Below are 14,948 nucleotides of genomic sequence, written 5' to 3'. Positions count from 1 at the left end.
CTGTTAGAGACTTGAATGATCACAGATGTAGAAAAACAAGGTGAACTTTGAGTTGGTAACCAAATCCAAACACACATTCATCTTCTTTCTAGATCTGTTGTATTTTCTGATTGATGGTACATGATATGAGAACAATCAAAAAACCTTAAGACCTCTTTTATGAGATTTCAATAATAAAACGTTATGTATAGGGGCGCCTGGGTGGCTCAGTTGGTTAAAGTGACCGACTTCGGTTCAGGTCGTGGTCTCACGGTTTGTGGGTTTGAGCCCCACATCAGGCTCTGTGCTGACCGCTTCCTCAGAGCCTGGAGCCTGCTTCAGATTCTGTGTCTCCTTCTCTCTCTGGCTTTCCCCTGCTTGTGCTCTGCCTCACTTTGTCTCTCAAAAATAAATTTAAAAAAATTTTTTTTAAATAAAATAAAACGTTGAGAATATATGGAACCAAAGGACAAAAATAACCTCTTCACCCTGCTCCCCAAGAAAATATTAAGTAACTAAAGAGAACACCAAGAAACCCTGAAACATGTTTGTCTGATAATTTTTGCTTTGCAGCACACCTGATTCATATGTAAAATAGGAGATATTTGAAGAGCATGAGAATCTTTAAGGGATGATGGTGGTGCTACAATTTGAATTTCAACATAATTTCTAAAATGTGTTATTTCCTTTGTGGCATTTTAAGATTGTCTTCTGAATTTGAAAAATGCTTTGTGTTCCTTGACAGAAACAAACCATATTAGAGTATGTGTAAGTATGTGTGTGAATGGTCAATGTTATTATACAATGAGTTACATTTATGCAATATCTTTATTCCAAAGCCTCAACACATTTTATTGAAATAATCATCATGCTTAGCTAATTTGTTGATACAAAGTTCCAAATTTTAGAGATTTATAGAAATTGGAAGCAGTTATATAGCCTATCTTCATCTCTAAAGAGTGTTATATTAATTGCTTTAATTGTATCCTATACACTGGATATTCGTTTATGAGGAAAATATGCTTGTCTATTGCTTTTTAATTTTTATGTGGGAAATGTTTTTATTTTTTAGTAATAAAAGTTAAATTTTCCTTTTTAAAAAACTTTAGTTACACATGGAATATTCCAGTTAAATGGACTGAAGATAATGTATCAAGTATTACATTCTACAACAGGTCAGAAACAGGAGGTAAATTTCATCAATTGATTTATTTCTTCTTTGCAGTAATATACCACATTAAACTAATGTAAGTGTAAACAAGCAACAATAAAGCTGGGGCTTATAATGTAAATTTCAGCTAAAACAGAACTCTTAAGTAATTTATCAATGGATTCAAGCTCTTATCTCTAATAATGAGAAATTTTCTACCTTGTGATATTCTTTTTAATGATTTACCATGACTTAATAACAAATACCCATGCCCAAAGGAGAAGTGTCACACACCCAGTCATTGGATGATTAATGCATAAGTTTTCTTTCTTTCTTTCCCCCTTCCTCATTTCTTCCTTCCTTTCCTTTCTTCCTTCTTTCTTTATTATTTTTCCTTTAGAACAGAGAAGTAAGTCATGGAATTTCTTAAAACCAAACCTGGTTTCTTAAAATGCTGTCATTAAATTAGACCTATCATTTTTCCAGTTCAGTATAATATTAGAATTTTTAATGACTCCAAATTCTTTTCTAAGTTGTAAATTGTCACCAATAGCTCAAAGCACTATCTGTATCTATTTCCTTCCTTTTTTCCTTCCTTCCTTCCTTCCTTCCTTCCTTCCTTCCTTCCTTCCTTCCTCCCTCCCTCCCTCCCTCCCTTTCAACCATCTGTCCGTCCATCCGTCCATCCATCCATCCATCCATCCATCCCCCTAAATGAATTACTTGCTATGTACCTGTGTTGAAATCCAGCTGTGGCTACTATGCTAACTTAAATCAACTGGAAATATGTTTCTATAGTCTATCCCCTGTGGTTTGTCTTTTCCTTTCTTGAAAAAATTTAGTAGTATAAAAACAAGGAGACCTTATCTCATGTTCTCTCCTTCAGATGGCTGAAAAAATAATAGGGCATCCTAGAAGATTACTACTTTTTGTACTTTTACCATTGTACTTGTTTTACATTTCAAAATCATTTCTTTTAGAAGACAAATGATACTCTTCTTCACCCCATCCCATGCAGGTTTGGTTTCAGAAAAGCATTTGGCATGGACTCTCCCTTGTGACTTCTTAGGGATAAAAGTAAATAATCTATCCTTTATTTACATATTTTCTCCTACAAAATAGTCTAAACTATCAATTAAGTATGATTTCCCCTAATAAGTAAATTTTCATCCAATTTCCAGGAGGTTGATTTTTTAAAACAACCTCATTGAGATAAAATTCACATATTATGCAATTCACCCATTTAAAGTGTTTTTTTATTCCATTCACAGGTATGTGTAACCATCACCACAGTCCAGTGTAGAATACTTTAATCACCTCAAAAATAAATTCCATGCCCATTAGCTCTCAATCCCTCTATCCTTCTATACCCCAGCCCTAAGCAACCATGGATCTACTGTCTGTATAGATTTGCCTATTTGGACATTTCCTATAATGAAATGATATATGTAGCATTTCATGGCTAGCTTTTTACATTTAAAATAATGTTTTCAAGGTTCATCCATGTCATAGCATGTATCAATACTTCATTCTTTTTTATTGATGAATTATATTCACATCGTATCGATATACCACCTCTCATTTATCTATTTATCAGTTGATGGACATTTGGATTATTTCTACTTTTTAGCTGTTAATGCCGCTGTAAACATTTGTGTACAAATTTTTCTGTGAATGCAGTAGGTTTTTTTCACCTTTGGGGTTTTTTACTTTTATTATAAATTTGTGTGTGTGTGTTTAATTTTTACTATAAATTTTACCAGCTTTGTTACTGTCAAGGTAAGCACCCTTTCTGTTGCTTTTGCTATAAAACTTTCTCTTGATCATTTATACTAACAATTACTTTGATTGTTACGGTCAACATTCCTCCTGAATTCCTCTAGAATTCCCAGATCAATGCCATTTTGTCTTACTATTTTTTATATGATTATGTTAACTTGAATACTGAACTCTAGCTTTTGTGATCTGCCTTTTGACCATTTTCTTACTCATAAGCATGTGTCAATGGAAAATGGAGAAGACAAAAGAGACACTTTAAAATGTGCAATACCACTGATAAAGCACAAAATGAGGCTACCATTCCATTGGAAAGTTCTCAGTGAATTTGGTTTAACATATTACTACATATATTTGCCATTGGTTACCATTGGTTAACTGAGGGTTAGAGGAATGTTTTGGCAGCTTCTTGATTTGCTGTTAACAGGTTTAAAAGCATGAATAATTTGTCTATGCTAACAGCATTTTCATGGAATGAGGTTTCTGTTAAAGTGAATTTTCCAGATAACTAAGCTTTCTCAGGTGTTTTGTAAAATAAACTTGAAGAGTTAACAATAAACATTTTTTACATGAATTATGTACTTAGTAGACAAAATATATGAATAATAAATTTAATCCTTATTAATTAATTAGTTCTTTCAAGCAAGTATTTACTGAGAGCTCACTTACGTGCCAGACACAGTGGTAGGCATGGAGATAATGCTGAGGGGGAAATAATCCTTACCCTCTCCGTGCTTACTGTCTGGGGAGGTGCAGACGAGTCAGCAGGCAAATATGTGTCATAAGTGTCTGGTGTGGCTATGGGGGATCACTGAAGGAAGCACCAGCCCAGATTTGGGGGTTCAGGAAATTTTACTAAAGAAAAGGACATCTAGGCTGAGAGGGGTGGTAGAAGTAGTGTTTAAATGGATGATAGGATTGACCAAGTGTAGACAAGAACTGTGCTCTGGACAGAGAATGCTAGTGGGAAAGTGAGGGCAGAAGGCTCTCCCAGCAACTGTATTCCTCTGTCTTTACATTGAACACATTTTTTTTTTTTTTGTGGCTATAACTATTGATTTAGCTGTCTTTCCCCTCCCCATAGAATATTTCTTAAGGAAATAGAGCTTATTGGGTTTTGGTGTTGTGGTTGTTCTATATATTCAGCAAGTACCCAGTAATTGTTTATTGAATGAATAAGTGAAAGAATGAATGGAGAGGCTCTAATGTTTACAGGGCTTTGAAGACAAACATGTCTTTAATCTGAAATTTCAGAATCATGACTGCTCACTTAGCCAGAAGCAAACTAAACATCTCTTCCTACTTCAAAGTGCCTGCTCCATTTTTAGGCTATGCAATAAGTTCCTGTTTCCTGTTTAGGGACATCTTCAGTTCTCAACTCAGAGCACAGATGACAAACACGTCCCAAGTGCACTGAATGGACAATCAGCTCAGGTTACCAGCCCTACCACCCTCCTCTTGGTTTCTCTGATGATTCATCAGTTAGAGATTTCCCAGGCAACGTTGGGACTTCCCCCAAGGCCTTCTATTTACATTTGTGTTGCACATGATATTTTAAACATGAAAAAAATTTAACATGTAATTTATAGAGGACCTCTATCACAGACACTTCTCAGGCTATTCTAACCTGCCCTGCATAATCTCTCTTCTCACTGTTTATAGTATGTTTTGTGCAATCAGTTTAATCAATCCTTCCTTATTCCTACTATTATTGCTTTATATTTTAAATATCATTATTTAACATCCATATGCTCTGTCTTTTCTTTTTTAAGTAAATTATAAACCCCTTGAAGATACAATCTATACATCAAACTCCTTGATGACAGGTCAGGAAACCACCCTATTCCCAATGAGGTTCTGTGCACAACTTAAGACTTACTAAGAGTTTAGTAAGCCCTTGCTTCATGAAGGCTTGTTTGCCTTCAGACTGCTGTGCTTTTAGAGGATACGTGTGTATATTTAATTATGTATATTTAATTATGTGTATACTTTAATTATGTCTCTATCTTTAGTACTGCCTACTATTTTGTCAGTGCACCTACATTTAGTAGTATTACCCCCCCCCTTTTTTTTTAATCTGCTGCTTTCTAACATTTAGAAGACTTGAAGGTCATCACATGATGCCAGATAACTAATCCTACTAAAACATAATATTTTGAGATAGGTGTTTGTAATGGCCTAAGTTTTTCCTAGGCCATAAGAGATGGTAATGACTTTGTGTTAGCCGTTTTCATAAATCTTTCAGGTCTGAGAATACATTCTGGATGGTTTAGATAGCCAAATTTTGACTACATATAAATAGAATATTACTAGAATTTTATGGTAGTTATATTTAAGTATATTTCATGTCAAAATAATTATGGGTGTATATATTTTTAAATTTAATAACAAAGAGAAAGAAGGAGAGACTTCATTCTTTCAAGCTGAGCCTCTTGGAATGTTTGAATTTTGATTCAGTCATTATGAATTCAGTTTTGCAGATTCAAAAGCTCAGTTTCATCAATTCATCCCTGGTCAACCAAATCTTGAAAGATTTATTCACACAAAGCAAACATATAAGAATGCTAATTTGTTAATTTATACAAATAAAAATATACTGGCCAAGGTGAACCAGAATACTCATGCCAGCTAAGTAGGTATCTCTTTCCAGGAAGAAAGTTTACTTAATAAGAGTAAAGAGAGAGTTAAGGTAGACCAATTATTTTAGAGATTTCATCAAGCTGTGATAGCTTTATATATTGCATTAACCAGGGGAGTCTAATTATTGTATTTAGAGGCTATTTTGATGCAATAAAAGTTTCTTATTCATGCAACAGTCCGATGGAGGTATTCCTGACCTGCCATCTCTTCTAGGTGGCTCCCTCCCAAATAATAAGTTAGAAATCCTGTCTTTCTCCTTCTTATGGCTCCACCAACCCCCTGAACTTTCGACTCCTCTGCTAGGTCTTTGCATCTGACCAGAAGACAGAGGAAGATAATGGAAGGACCAAGTCTAGAAGTGCATCTATTACTTCTGCACACAATTTGTGTCCAGATGTCAGTCCCATGTTGCTACCTAACTGCAAGGGAGGCTAATAAATGTAGTCTAGCTGTATACCCAGGAGGAAGAGAGGAGTGTGGTAAATCACCAATAGACCTCTGCCACATACACTGTTCTCTATAGGAGGCAATCTGTTAAAGATATGAAACACATGTACCAGCTCAACGGTGCACCGGCTTCCCTAGGCAGAATGAGACACACTGACAGATCTTTACTACCCAATTCTTCTTTGCAATTATTTTTTTTCCAAGCAACAAAACCATCACCAGTGATAATCCTTCATCATGGTAGCCAGGTTGCATTTTCTAGATTCCCGTTTGTTATATATTACATGTTAAAACTACACCTTTCTTTTTAGGGAGATTCTTTAAGCCACTTGCTGAGATTAGGAGGGACTCTATAATTGTTACTAGCGCAATCATTAATATTTTCTTAAATAAGTGATTTGTTGAAAATTTTACCACAAATGTATAACCAACCAATTTTATAATAGATCATGTTAGTCTTAGTTTAAGAGAGTAAAGCTTTCTTCCTTGACTCTAAATTCTGATACTGCATCCTACTAGAAATTTTTAGCTCCCCAACTGTAAATTGTGTGTCATTAGTCAAAAGTTACTACTTTTGTATTTTTCAGCTGTTTTACTATTAAGTGATGCACAAACTGTCATTTTACACTGAAAAAGAATTTGCTTAAAAGTTCAATGCAACAAAGCATTTACATCACTAAAGAAAAATGTTTCTTTCTCTACAATTATCAAACTCTCACAAGCTTGATAGTCTAGTTGTCTAAAGTTTGTTATAATTATTTATATAAAATGGTATACCTGCACATCTCAGAGATACTGTGGGTTTGGCTCTAGACTACCACAACAGAGTGAATATAGCAGTAAGGGAAGTCAAACAGATCTTTTGGTTTCCTACTACATAACATAAAAGTTACATTTACGCTATACTGTAGTCTGTTAAGTGTGCAATAGCATTATATCTAAAAAACAATGGATATACCTTAATCAAAACAATACTTTATTGCTACATTTACTAACCATTATCTGAGCTTTCAGTGAGTCATAATCACTGAGCACAGATCACCATAACAAATATAGTAATAATGAAAAAGTTTAAAATGTTGCAAGGATTACCCAAATGTGACACAGAGACACAGGTGAGCAAGTGCTCTTGGAAAAATGATGCCAATGGACTTGCTCCATGGAGGGTTGCCACAAACCTTCAATCTGTGTAAAAAAAAAAAAAAAAAAAGGTAGTATCTGCAAAGCACAATGAAGCAAATTTCAATAAAGTGAGGTATGCCTGTATTAAAGAACTGTTACATGAGTTCTGTTACTGAAGTTATCTGGATTGAAATTAATTAGCCCCTGGATGAAATTGTGAAAAAGGAATTATCCGTCTTCTCCACCATCCAGACAAATAAAAGAAAAAGGGAATTTTCTAGAGAGAACTCCTACCCAGAAAGAATTCATGCAACACTTTTATACATAAAACTAGCAAGAAACAGAACAAGACAATTTATAAATTGAATGACAGGTTGTTATGTGGCCATTAAATTTCCATTTCACATACAGGTATTCCGTGCTTTCTGAAAGTTCATATTCTGCCATTTCATGTTAAAACAAGACCTATATTGGTATGGTAATGACTTTTTTTTATAAAAATGAACGTGCTCTTTGGATTTCTTTCGGTTAGCAAAAACAGGTACTAACGTAGATCCTTTGTAGAAACAAAGTGGTATTATACGGACTTTTAGAAAGTGGGAGATACCCTTCTATGTCATTTCAGCTTATGAAAAGTTTCACAGGAATGCGTTACTTTCCCCCTGATAGTGGGGGATCTCTGCATGGAAAACAAAATTTCAAGGTGTTTACAATATACATTTTTTTAAGTTTATTTATTTATTTTGAAAGAGTGAGAAAGCAAGAGTGAGGGAGGGGCAGAGAAAGAGGGAGAGAGAGAGAGGGAGGGATGGAGGGAGAGAGAGAATCTCCCAAGCAGGTTCCATGCTGTCAGCACAGAGCCCGATGCGGGGCTCGAACTCATGAACTGAACCAAGAGATCATGACCTGAGCCAAAATCAAGAGTCGGTTGCTTAACAGACTGAGCCACCCAATCGCCCCCTAAATATACTTTTAAATGAAAAGGATTATGAATCCTAAAAACAGTAAAGTTCCATTATGTGTACTGTGTGCGTGTTTATGCACATATATAGACGACACACATGCAGTAGAAATAACTACTAGTTATTACATTAACTAGTGGTGGGTAATTTTTATATTCTTCATTATACTTTTTTTTGTTATCTTCCAAATACATATTTGGAACTGTAAGGAACACATACAACCGTTAAAATCAGAAAAAAAAATAATGGTAAGTGGAGAAAGGAAAGGAAACATATGCCCTGACTTCCATGTGCCATGGGGAATGGCCACCAGTATTTTTAGTCCTACTTACTTCACTATGCAACTAAACAACCCAACAGTCTTTTGCTGTTGACAACTGTTCTGAAGGTAGCATGAACTTGGAAAGTCCATAACTACTGACTTCCTGGATCTCAGCTTCCTCATCTATAAAGTGAGAAAAATCACAGTAACCCGAGACAGGCTTAACTAGGTATATATAAAGCACACTAAAATACTGCAGTATTTAGATGGATTGCCAGGAACTTCTCAATGTTATTTATATTTGCCTTGCTATTTATAGAACTATGCCATATCCCCTTTCATAATAATGAGGATAGCTACCATCTGTTGGACAAATCACTGTGTGACCAACGCTTTACTGATGTTATCTTATTTAATCTTCACAACAGTCCTGTGAGGGATTTTTATCCCTATTTCCCTTATGGTGAACTGGGACACAGAGAGGTCAAGTGATTTGGCCAAGATCACACAGCTAGTCAGTCACAGAGCAAGGGTTTTATCCTAGATCTGTCAGACTCGAAAGTTCATGCTCTTTCTCCTATAACATATGTCTCTGTGCTTAGCAAGAGGCTCTCCTCCAGATCCAAACATCCAAAGTGTACGGTTGCCAAAAGATTAGCTTCCTTTCAACAACCTGTCCATGGGAGAATGACAAAGAAAGATAAATACTACGTGAGTGAGGTAAAGGTTTATAATTTGTCAAGTACCTCCTCTGAACGCTCCTAAAAAAAAGTATTGTCTTGCTGAAGAGCTTACTCATGTATTATGAAAAACTACTGCGTCCTGGAGATCTTCCAACCCTCGTGAACACTTCCAAAATTTAAATCATCTTTTCTCCCAGACTAACTCATCTTCCTCTACTCCGTAATGGCAACATCATTATTTATCCAATCATGCAAGCCACTTTCCTCTCCTCTGACTTTCCACATCAAGTAAGAAAACCAACTGTTGCTTTTAACCTGTGATGTGTCTCTTGAATGCATCACTTCCTTTCTTTTTTCATTGCCTCCACATTAGAGTAAGCCCTTATTCCCCCTTGCCCTACGTTATTACAGGAGACTCTAAATCTCCTCCCAATATCTCTCTCACACCACTAGCAAAGGTATCTTTCTATGAAGCAGACGTGAGCATGTTATTTCCCTGCTTAAAAATCTTCTCTGTCTCTCAGAAGACGGAGTTCTTCACGTGGCATGTGGCTCTTGTACTTTGAAGAGCCAGACTTTATTTCCAGCTTCATCTTCTTTTTTCCGATATCACATCCTACACCCTCACTACATTAAAATTGAAAATTTTCAAATATACTAACTATTCTCACACCATTACTTACACTGCATATTGTCCGTGCAAACGAGAGAGTGTATGAATTAAAGAGTATAGGAGTAACACTAACAAATAAATACTGGTCGTGTCAGAGCACAGCTATTATTTTAAGTGAATATTTTTTTATCTTACACATAAGTCTCTGTTCCTTCAATGCTGAGCTTCTAAAATCTATATACTAGAGCCCTCTGTAAATACGGGATGCTACTTTAGAAAGAGAGTTCATTTGGCAAATCCATTGCTGAAAAGCATTGATGTGATCAACTGAAATAAGGAAACAGAAGACTTTACAAAGATAAATAAAATTGGAAGAGCAAGTATGAAATGGATTACAAAATCAAGAATGTCGTATTTGGATTTCAGTTCTATTGCGAGCCTTCTTGACATTTTAAAAGCATTACTGATGCTCAAATCATTGTTCTGCTAGGCAATAGCCATTTCCATCAATTTGAATGTTGATTTTAATAAATAAAGTATTCTTTGAAATGTTTACATTTTTATCGCCTCCCCAGGCTGCCCAGTGCATATTCTTTGTGTAATTCATCCATCACGATTAGAAATATGCAGACTACCCCCAGAAGCACGAACCACTCTGTCTTTGGGCATTGTTTACTTTTATTGAAGGATTGACAAGCACAGAATTATTTCACTCCTTTGGCAAGCTACTACCAGTAAGAAGTATAAGTCACAAATCACAGGACGCTTATTTACATAAGTTATTCTTTTTCAGCTCACGTACTACAGTGACATTCTAAAATTAGGCAACTAAATAAGAATTAGGCTTTGGGGCTTTGGATCCAAATCAAACTTGACTCCTTGAGCTGATATTTCTTTTCTTTTCTTCTGACCCTCTGGGCCTAATTTCTCTGTGTTTACAGTATATGCAAACATGTTTCTCATTAGTGTTTATTTACTACCACAGGAATCACTTTGAACTCTTCTAATCCTGCTGGAAATGTTTTTCTCAAAATAAACCCAGATCATATTGGGTTTTATCGTGTAAATTATGAAGTACCAACTTGGGAATGGATAGCTACCAATCTTTCCTTCAACCACAAGGTAAGAGTAGCAGTGGTTGTGAATTGTTTTATTTTTGTTCTAAGAACAACAGCTTGAATGATATTAATTTTTTTCAACATTCTTTGTTTTAGAAATTGTGCTTCTTACCTCATTTTCTTCTTCTTCCCAGGGGTTTTCTTCTGCTGACCGCGCAAGTCTTATCGATGATGCTTTTGCCTTGGCAAGGTGAATTTTGGGATGAGTTTAGACTATTTAAAATACTATGGATTGTATCCCAAATCTCTTTTCTTAATGAGTTGCAACAATGTTTAAGTATTAGTTATAGCTTAAAATATCCAAAGCCACTATTTATAACATTATTGTTTTCCTTAACTCTCTTTTTAAAAACCCATATAAGCCTCATAGCCCAAATACTGATATTAGCTCTTATCAGACCCACAAAAACTCACCTTTGAGTAGGGTTTGACTATACCAGAGCCCTTGAGCTAATTAGGAGTGACATTTGCAAATGCTCAAAAGTGCACTTGCATAATTTGATTTAATAAAATGACAACGTATTTCATTAACTTAGTTCTATGAGCCTAACTAAGCCCATTGTATCATTTTATGGCCAGAGTTGTCAAATCTTGTTAAGTAATCAAGGTAAAAAGAATGAAACATGGTGCTCTAGGATTGATCAGAACTAAGGTACCGTTTAAGAAATTTGACTTTTTTTTTTTCCCATGGCTTGAACGTAACCTACGCTTAGAAAAAAAATCATCAACATATATTAGGGAAATGGAGGAGTAGTAACCACAGTACCTTTGAGGGTTTTTTTTTGTTTTGTTTTGTTTTGTTTTGTTTTGTTTTGTTTTCAAGTAGTCTAACACCACTAATTCAACTGGTATTTGTTGAATTTCTGATACTTGTAGGAGCTAGGGACACAGCCCACTGGTTTCGTGGCTTTGTAGTGGCCTCATCCTAGACATAAAAAAGCCTTCACTGGCCCCTCTGTCTGGGTTGGGTGTCCCTTTTGCGGACTCTGTATTTCACCACGATCTGGTACGGTCATTTCTTGTTAATTGTCCATCTCACCTATCAAGCTACCAAACTGTAAGTTAGTGAGGGTAGGAGCCCAGATCATGTTCCCAGTGTATTTTATTCCCAGCTCCTGTGACTGGCCCATGGCAGAAGCTCATTAAATATGAGCTGAATACATACCTGAGGGATAGTATGCCAGCACTAAAGGAATGAGAGAACTATTTTACACAGACTTCCTCGATAATACACTGGAAGTCAGAAAACCTTCTCGACAGTTTTAAAGGAGGGAATGAGTAGGGCTAAAAAAGGAGCTGGGGAACCAGATTAAAATCTTGGTTCTGTATAACCTTAAGTAAATTTCTTAACCTCTCTCTGACTCTTGAGTAGAATGGAGGTGACCTGGTGAGACTTGTAAGAAATAAATGAAGTAATGTGCATAAAGCGCCCCAACCAATGTCTGGCCTGTAGCAAGTACTTAATTAAAGTGTACCCCTTGACTGTCCCAGACACTGCACAGGCCTGGGAAATTAAGTGGTAAAGGAAGATAATATTTCAAAACATAATAGAACCATTAAGAATTCTTTTTGGGGGAAACTCTCCTCTGAATGCATCATGACCTTTTCCAAAGCTTGGCATCTTCTTAGCTGTTAGAAATTACACAGAATGGCACTATCTTTCTTTATGGTTTAATTCCCATCACAACACAATGCAGACAGTTCTTTTTGCTTTAAGAAGTGAAAGCCTCTTGAACAGCTCTCTCTGGGGAACTGTGTATAAAGCAAATAACTCACGGAATTGAAAGACTTTCTCGCATTTGCTCAGCTCCTCGGCCACAGCCCCGTAAAATTTTGAAGAGATAAGGAAAGGGAGAAAGTGAAACAAATCTGAAAACCAAAAAGCATGTAGAATCACAGCAACCCATCTGGAAAATACCTGAGCTACCACCTGGGCTATTGAGCTATCACCCAATTTCTTTCTGTAACACATGAGGAAAACAAGACTCAGGGCAACAGAGTTCACTGGTGTTGACTGCATCCAGGTACAGATCACTCTGAAGCTTTAGGGAGAAAAAAGCAGAAACACATCACATTCACACACAACACATTCAGATCACTCTGAAGCTTTAGGGAGAAAAAAGCAGAAACACATCACATTCACACACAACACATTCAGATCACTCTGAAGCTTTAGGGAGAAAAAAGGAGTTACACAGGTAAGTGCCTGGGGTAGGATAAGAATTCATACGGTTCCGCTCGGTTGTTCAAAGAGAAATGTAACTATCATGTTTCATAAGCAGGACTAAAAGAGCACATCTAAAAATAAATGCATTCTTGATTCCCCTGTCCCCAAATTTGAGGAGCCAGTACTCTTACTGCCCTGGATGAATATCCAGATGGGTACATTTGTCTAAGACAAGGAATAAAAATTCTTGCAACGCTTCAAGTCCCCCAGACAGGCTCAGTTTGAGTAGATGGCCAGTCCAGTAAAACCATCAAAGTTACCAACTTCCTTTAAAGTTCCTCCCTGCCCCCAACTCAGGCAGGTTGTAGGCCGGCTACCTGCAGCAGGAACAAGGTGCTTGATGTCCTTCCCATTGTTTGGCATGGAACTTCTACTTCTTCCCCCCCTTACTGGGCTGCCTCTCCTTCCTCCAGACCTAAGGCAAGGAGAGCCAGAAGGGAGAGCAGGTGAAGGGAAGAAAGAGCCTGACATACTGTCCACATTTGGTGCCGTCTGAACTTCGTAGATGTTGAATACTGACTCTTTTCCTTGTGTGCTGTTTTCTTCGGGTGTTTGCCATCCACACCCATTCTTATTGCTAAGAGTCTTTCTCCTGCAGTTCCTTGAGGTGAGCAAGTGAAAACCTCAGAACCACCTCTGCTCCACAGGAAGTATTCATATATCTTTTCCCCCAACATAGTCTGGAAGGATGGGCCACCCCATGCAGTCTTATCTCTTCACTGTGAGGCCAGAGCAGTAGTCAACTGTAGTCTCTTACCCTTTAGATTTCTTGGGTATCAGACACCAGGCCACTGTGCCTCCAAACTCCAGGTTACACAGGTAAAACTCGTCAAGTGGTCTCATTAAAGCCTCTTTTCCTAAGCTTGACATAAGGGGAAAAGCCTCTTGTATCTCTCTTTCCCCTGTGGAAGGAGAGCATTCACAGGACACTGACAGCACTCCCAAAAGTCCTCTTTTATTTTTATTAAAAATTTTTTTTAATGTTTATTTATTTTTGAGAGAGAGAGAGAAACAGAGACAGAGTGTGGGTGGGGGTGGGACAGAGAGAGAGGGAGACACAGAATCCGAAGCAGGCTCCAGTCTCTGAGCTGTCAGCACAGAGCCTGACACGGGGCTCAAACCCACACACCGTGAGATCATGACCTGAGCTGAAGTTGGATGCTTAATCGACTGAGCCACCCAGGTGGCCCCCTAAAGGCTTCTTTTAAAATGTCTCTCTCCCCCTAGCCTCTCCAATGCCTGCAATAGTCTAGTGGTGGGTTATCAGCTAAGAATCACAAAAATCTATACTGACCATGTTAGTTCCAATTTGGTGGGCCTGAATCTTACTTTGGGATTTAGGCCAAGGGGGGTTAGGCAAGGGGCCTTGCCAAAACTGAGAAAAAATCCTTTTTTTTTTTTTTTTTTTTTGTCCACCTGTTACCGTAGGTTTTTCCTTTTCAGTAGCTTATATTGTGCTCTGTGGCCCACTCTGTGCTACAGCCAGGAGAGGGGTGAAGAGTAACATAAGGGAAAGCAGAGAGTACTGGCTAACAAGCCAGTGGGTGGGAGCAGGGGTCTCTAGGTGAAGAAAGAAGGGCAGAAAGGATGGCTTAAAGGGCCACCTAAGCTAATGATGTGGACAGAATTTCAGCCAGGCTTCACAGAGCAGTGGCTCCTATGACATCCAAAGTGAGGAGCAGGTTAGCAAATAAAGACAGCCAGTGAACATCAGCTATGCCAGGTTACAGATCTCTAGGTCACTAGTTTTACCATTTTATAGGTGTTTGAGAGGTGACCAGAGCACAACACAGACCTGGATAAGCAACCTCACCCTCCCAATCTCCCCCCAACCCCAACGCCGCCCATGGACTCCCTTTTAAAGGAGAAGTAATCAACTAAGTAATCAAAAAGGATCTATTTGTTTGCAAAGCGACTGTTTTAAGCCAGAAATTAGAATTTAATTGGCAAGTGAACCCTGAGAGATCAG

The 14,948-nt window shown here is 37.3% G+C and overlaps 1 protein-coding gene across 1 annotated transcript in view; it reads left to right on the top strand.

The window, feature by feature from the left end:
• Nucleotides 1-14,948, top strand: part of LOC122217947 (glutamyl aminopeptidase) — an 82,762-nt gene that overhangs the window by 50,382 nt on the left and 17,432 nt on the right. Inside the window, exons 11-13 of the mRNA XM_042935678.1 lie at nt 1,089-1,168; nt 10,620-10,756; nt 10,887-10,942. Of these exons, the coding sequence (XP_042791612.1) occupies nt 1,089-1,168; nt 10,620-10,756; nt 10,887-10,942 (273 nt within the window). The remainder of the gene's footprint in view (nt 1-1,088; nt 1,169-10,619; nt 10,757-10,886; nt 10,943-14,948) is intronic.

Source organism: Panthera leo, chromosome B1 (assembly GCF_018350215.1).
Source record: "Panthera leo isolate Ple1 chromosome B1, P.leo_Ple1_pat1.1, whole genome shotgun sequence".
Lineage (NCBI taxonomy): Eukaryota > Metazoa > Chordata > Mammalia > Carnivora > Felidae > Panthera > Panthera leo.
The sequence above is the reverse complement of the archived record's forward strand: the minus strand, read 5'-3'. Positions and strand labels throughout refer to the sequence as shown.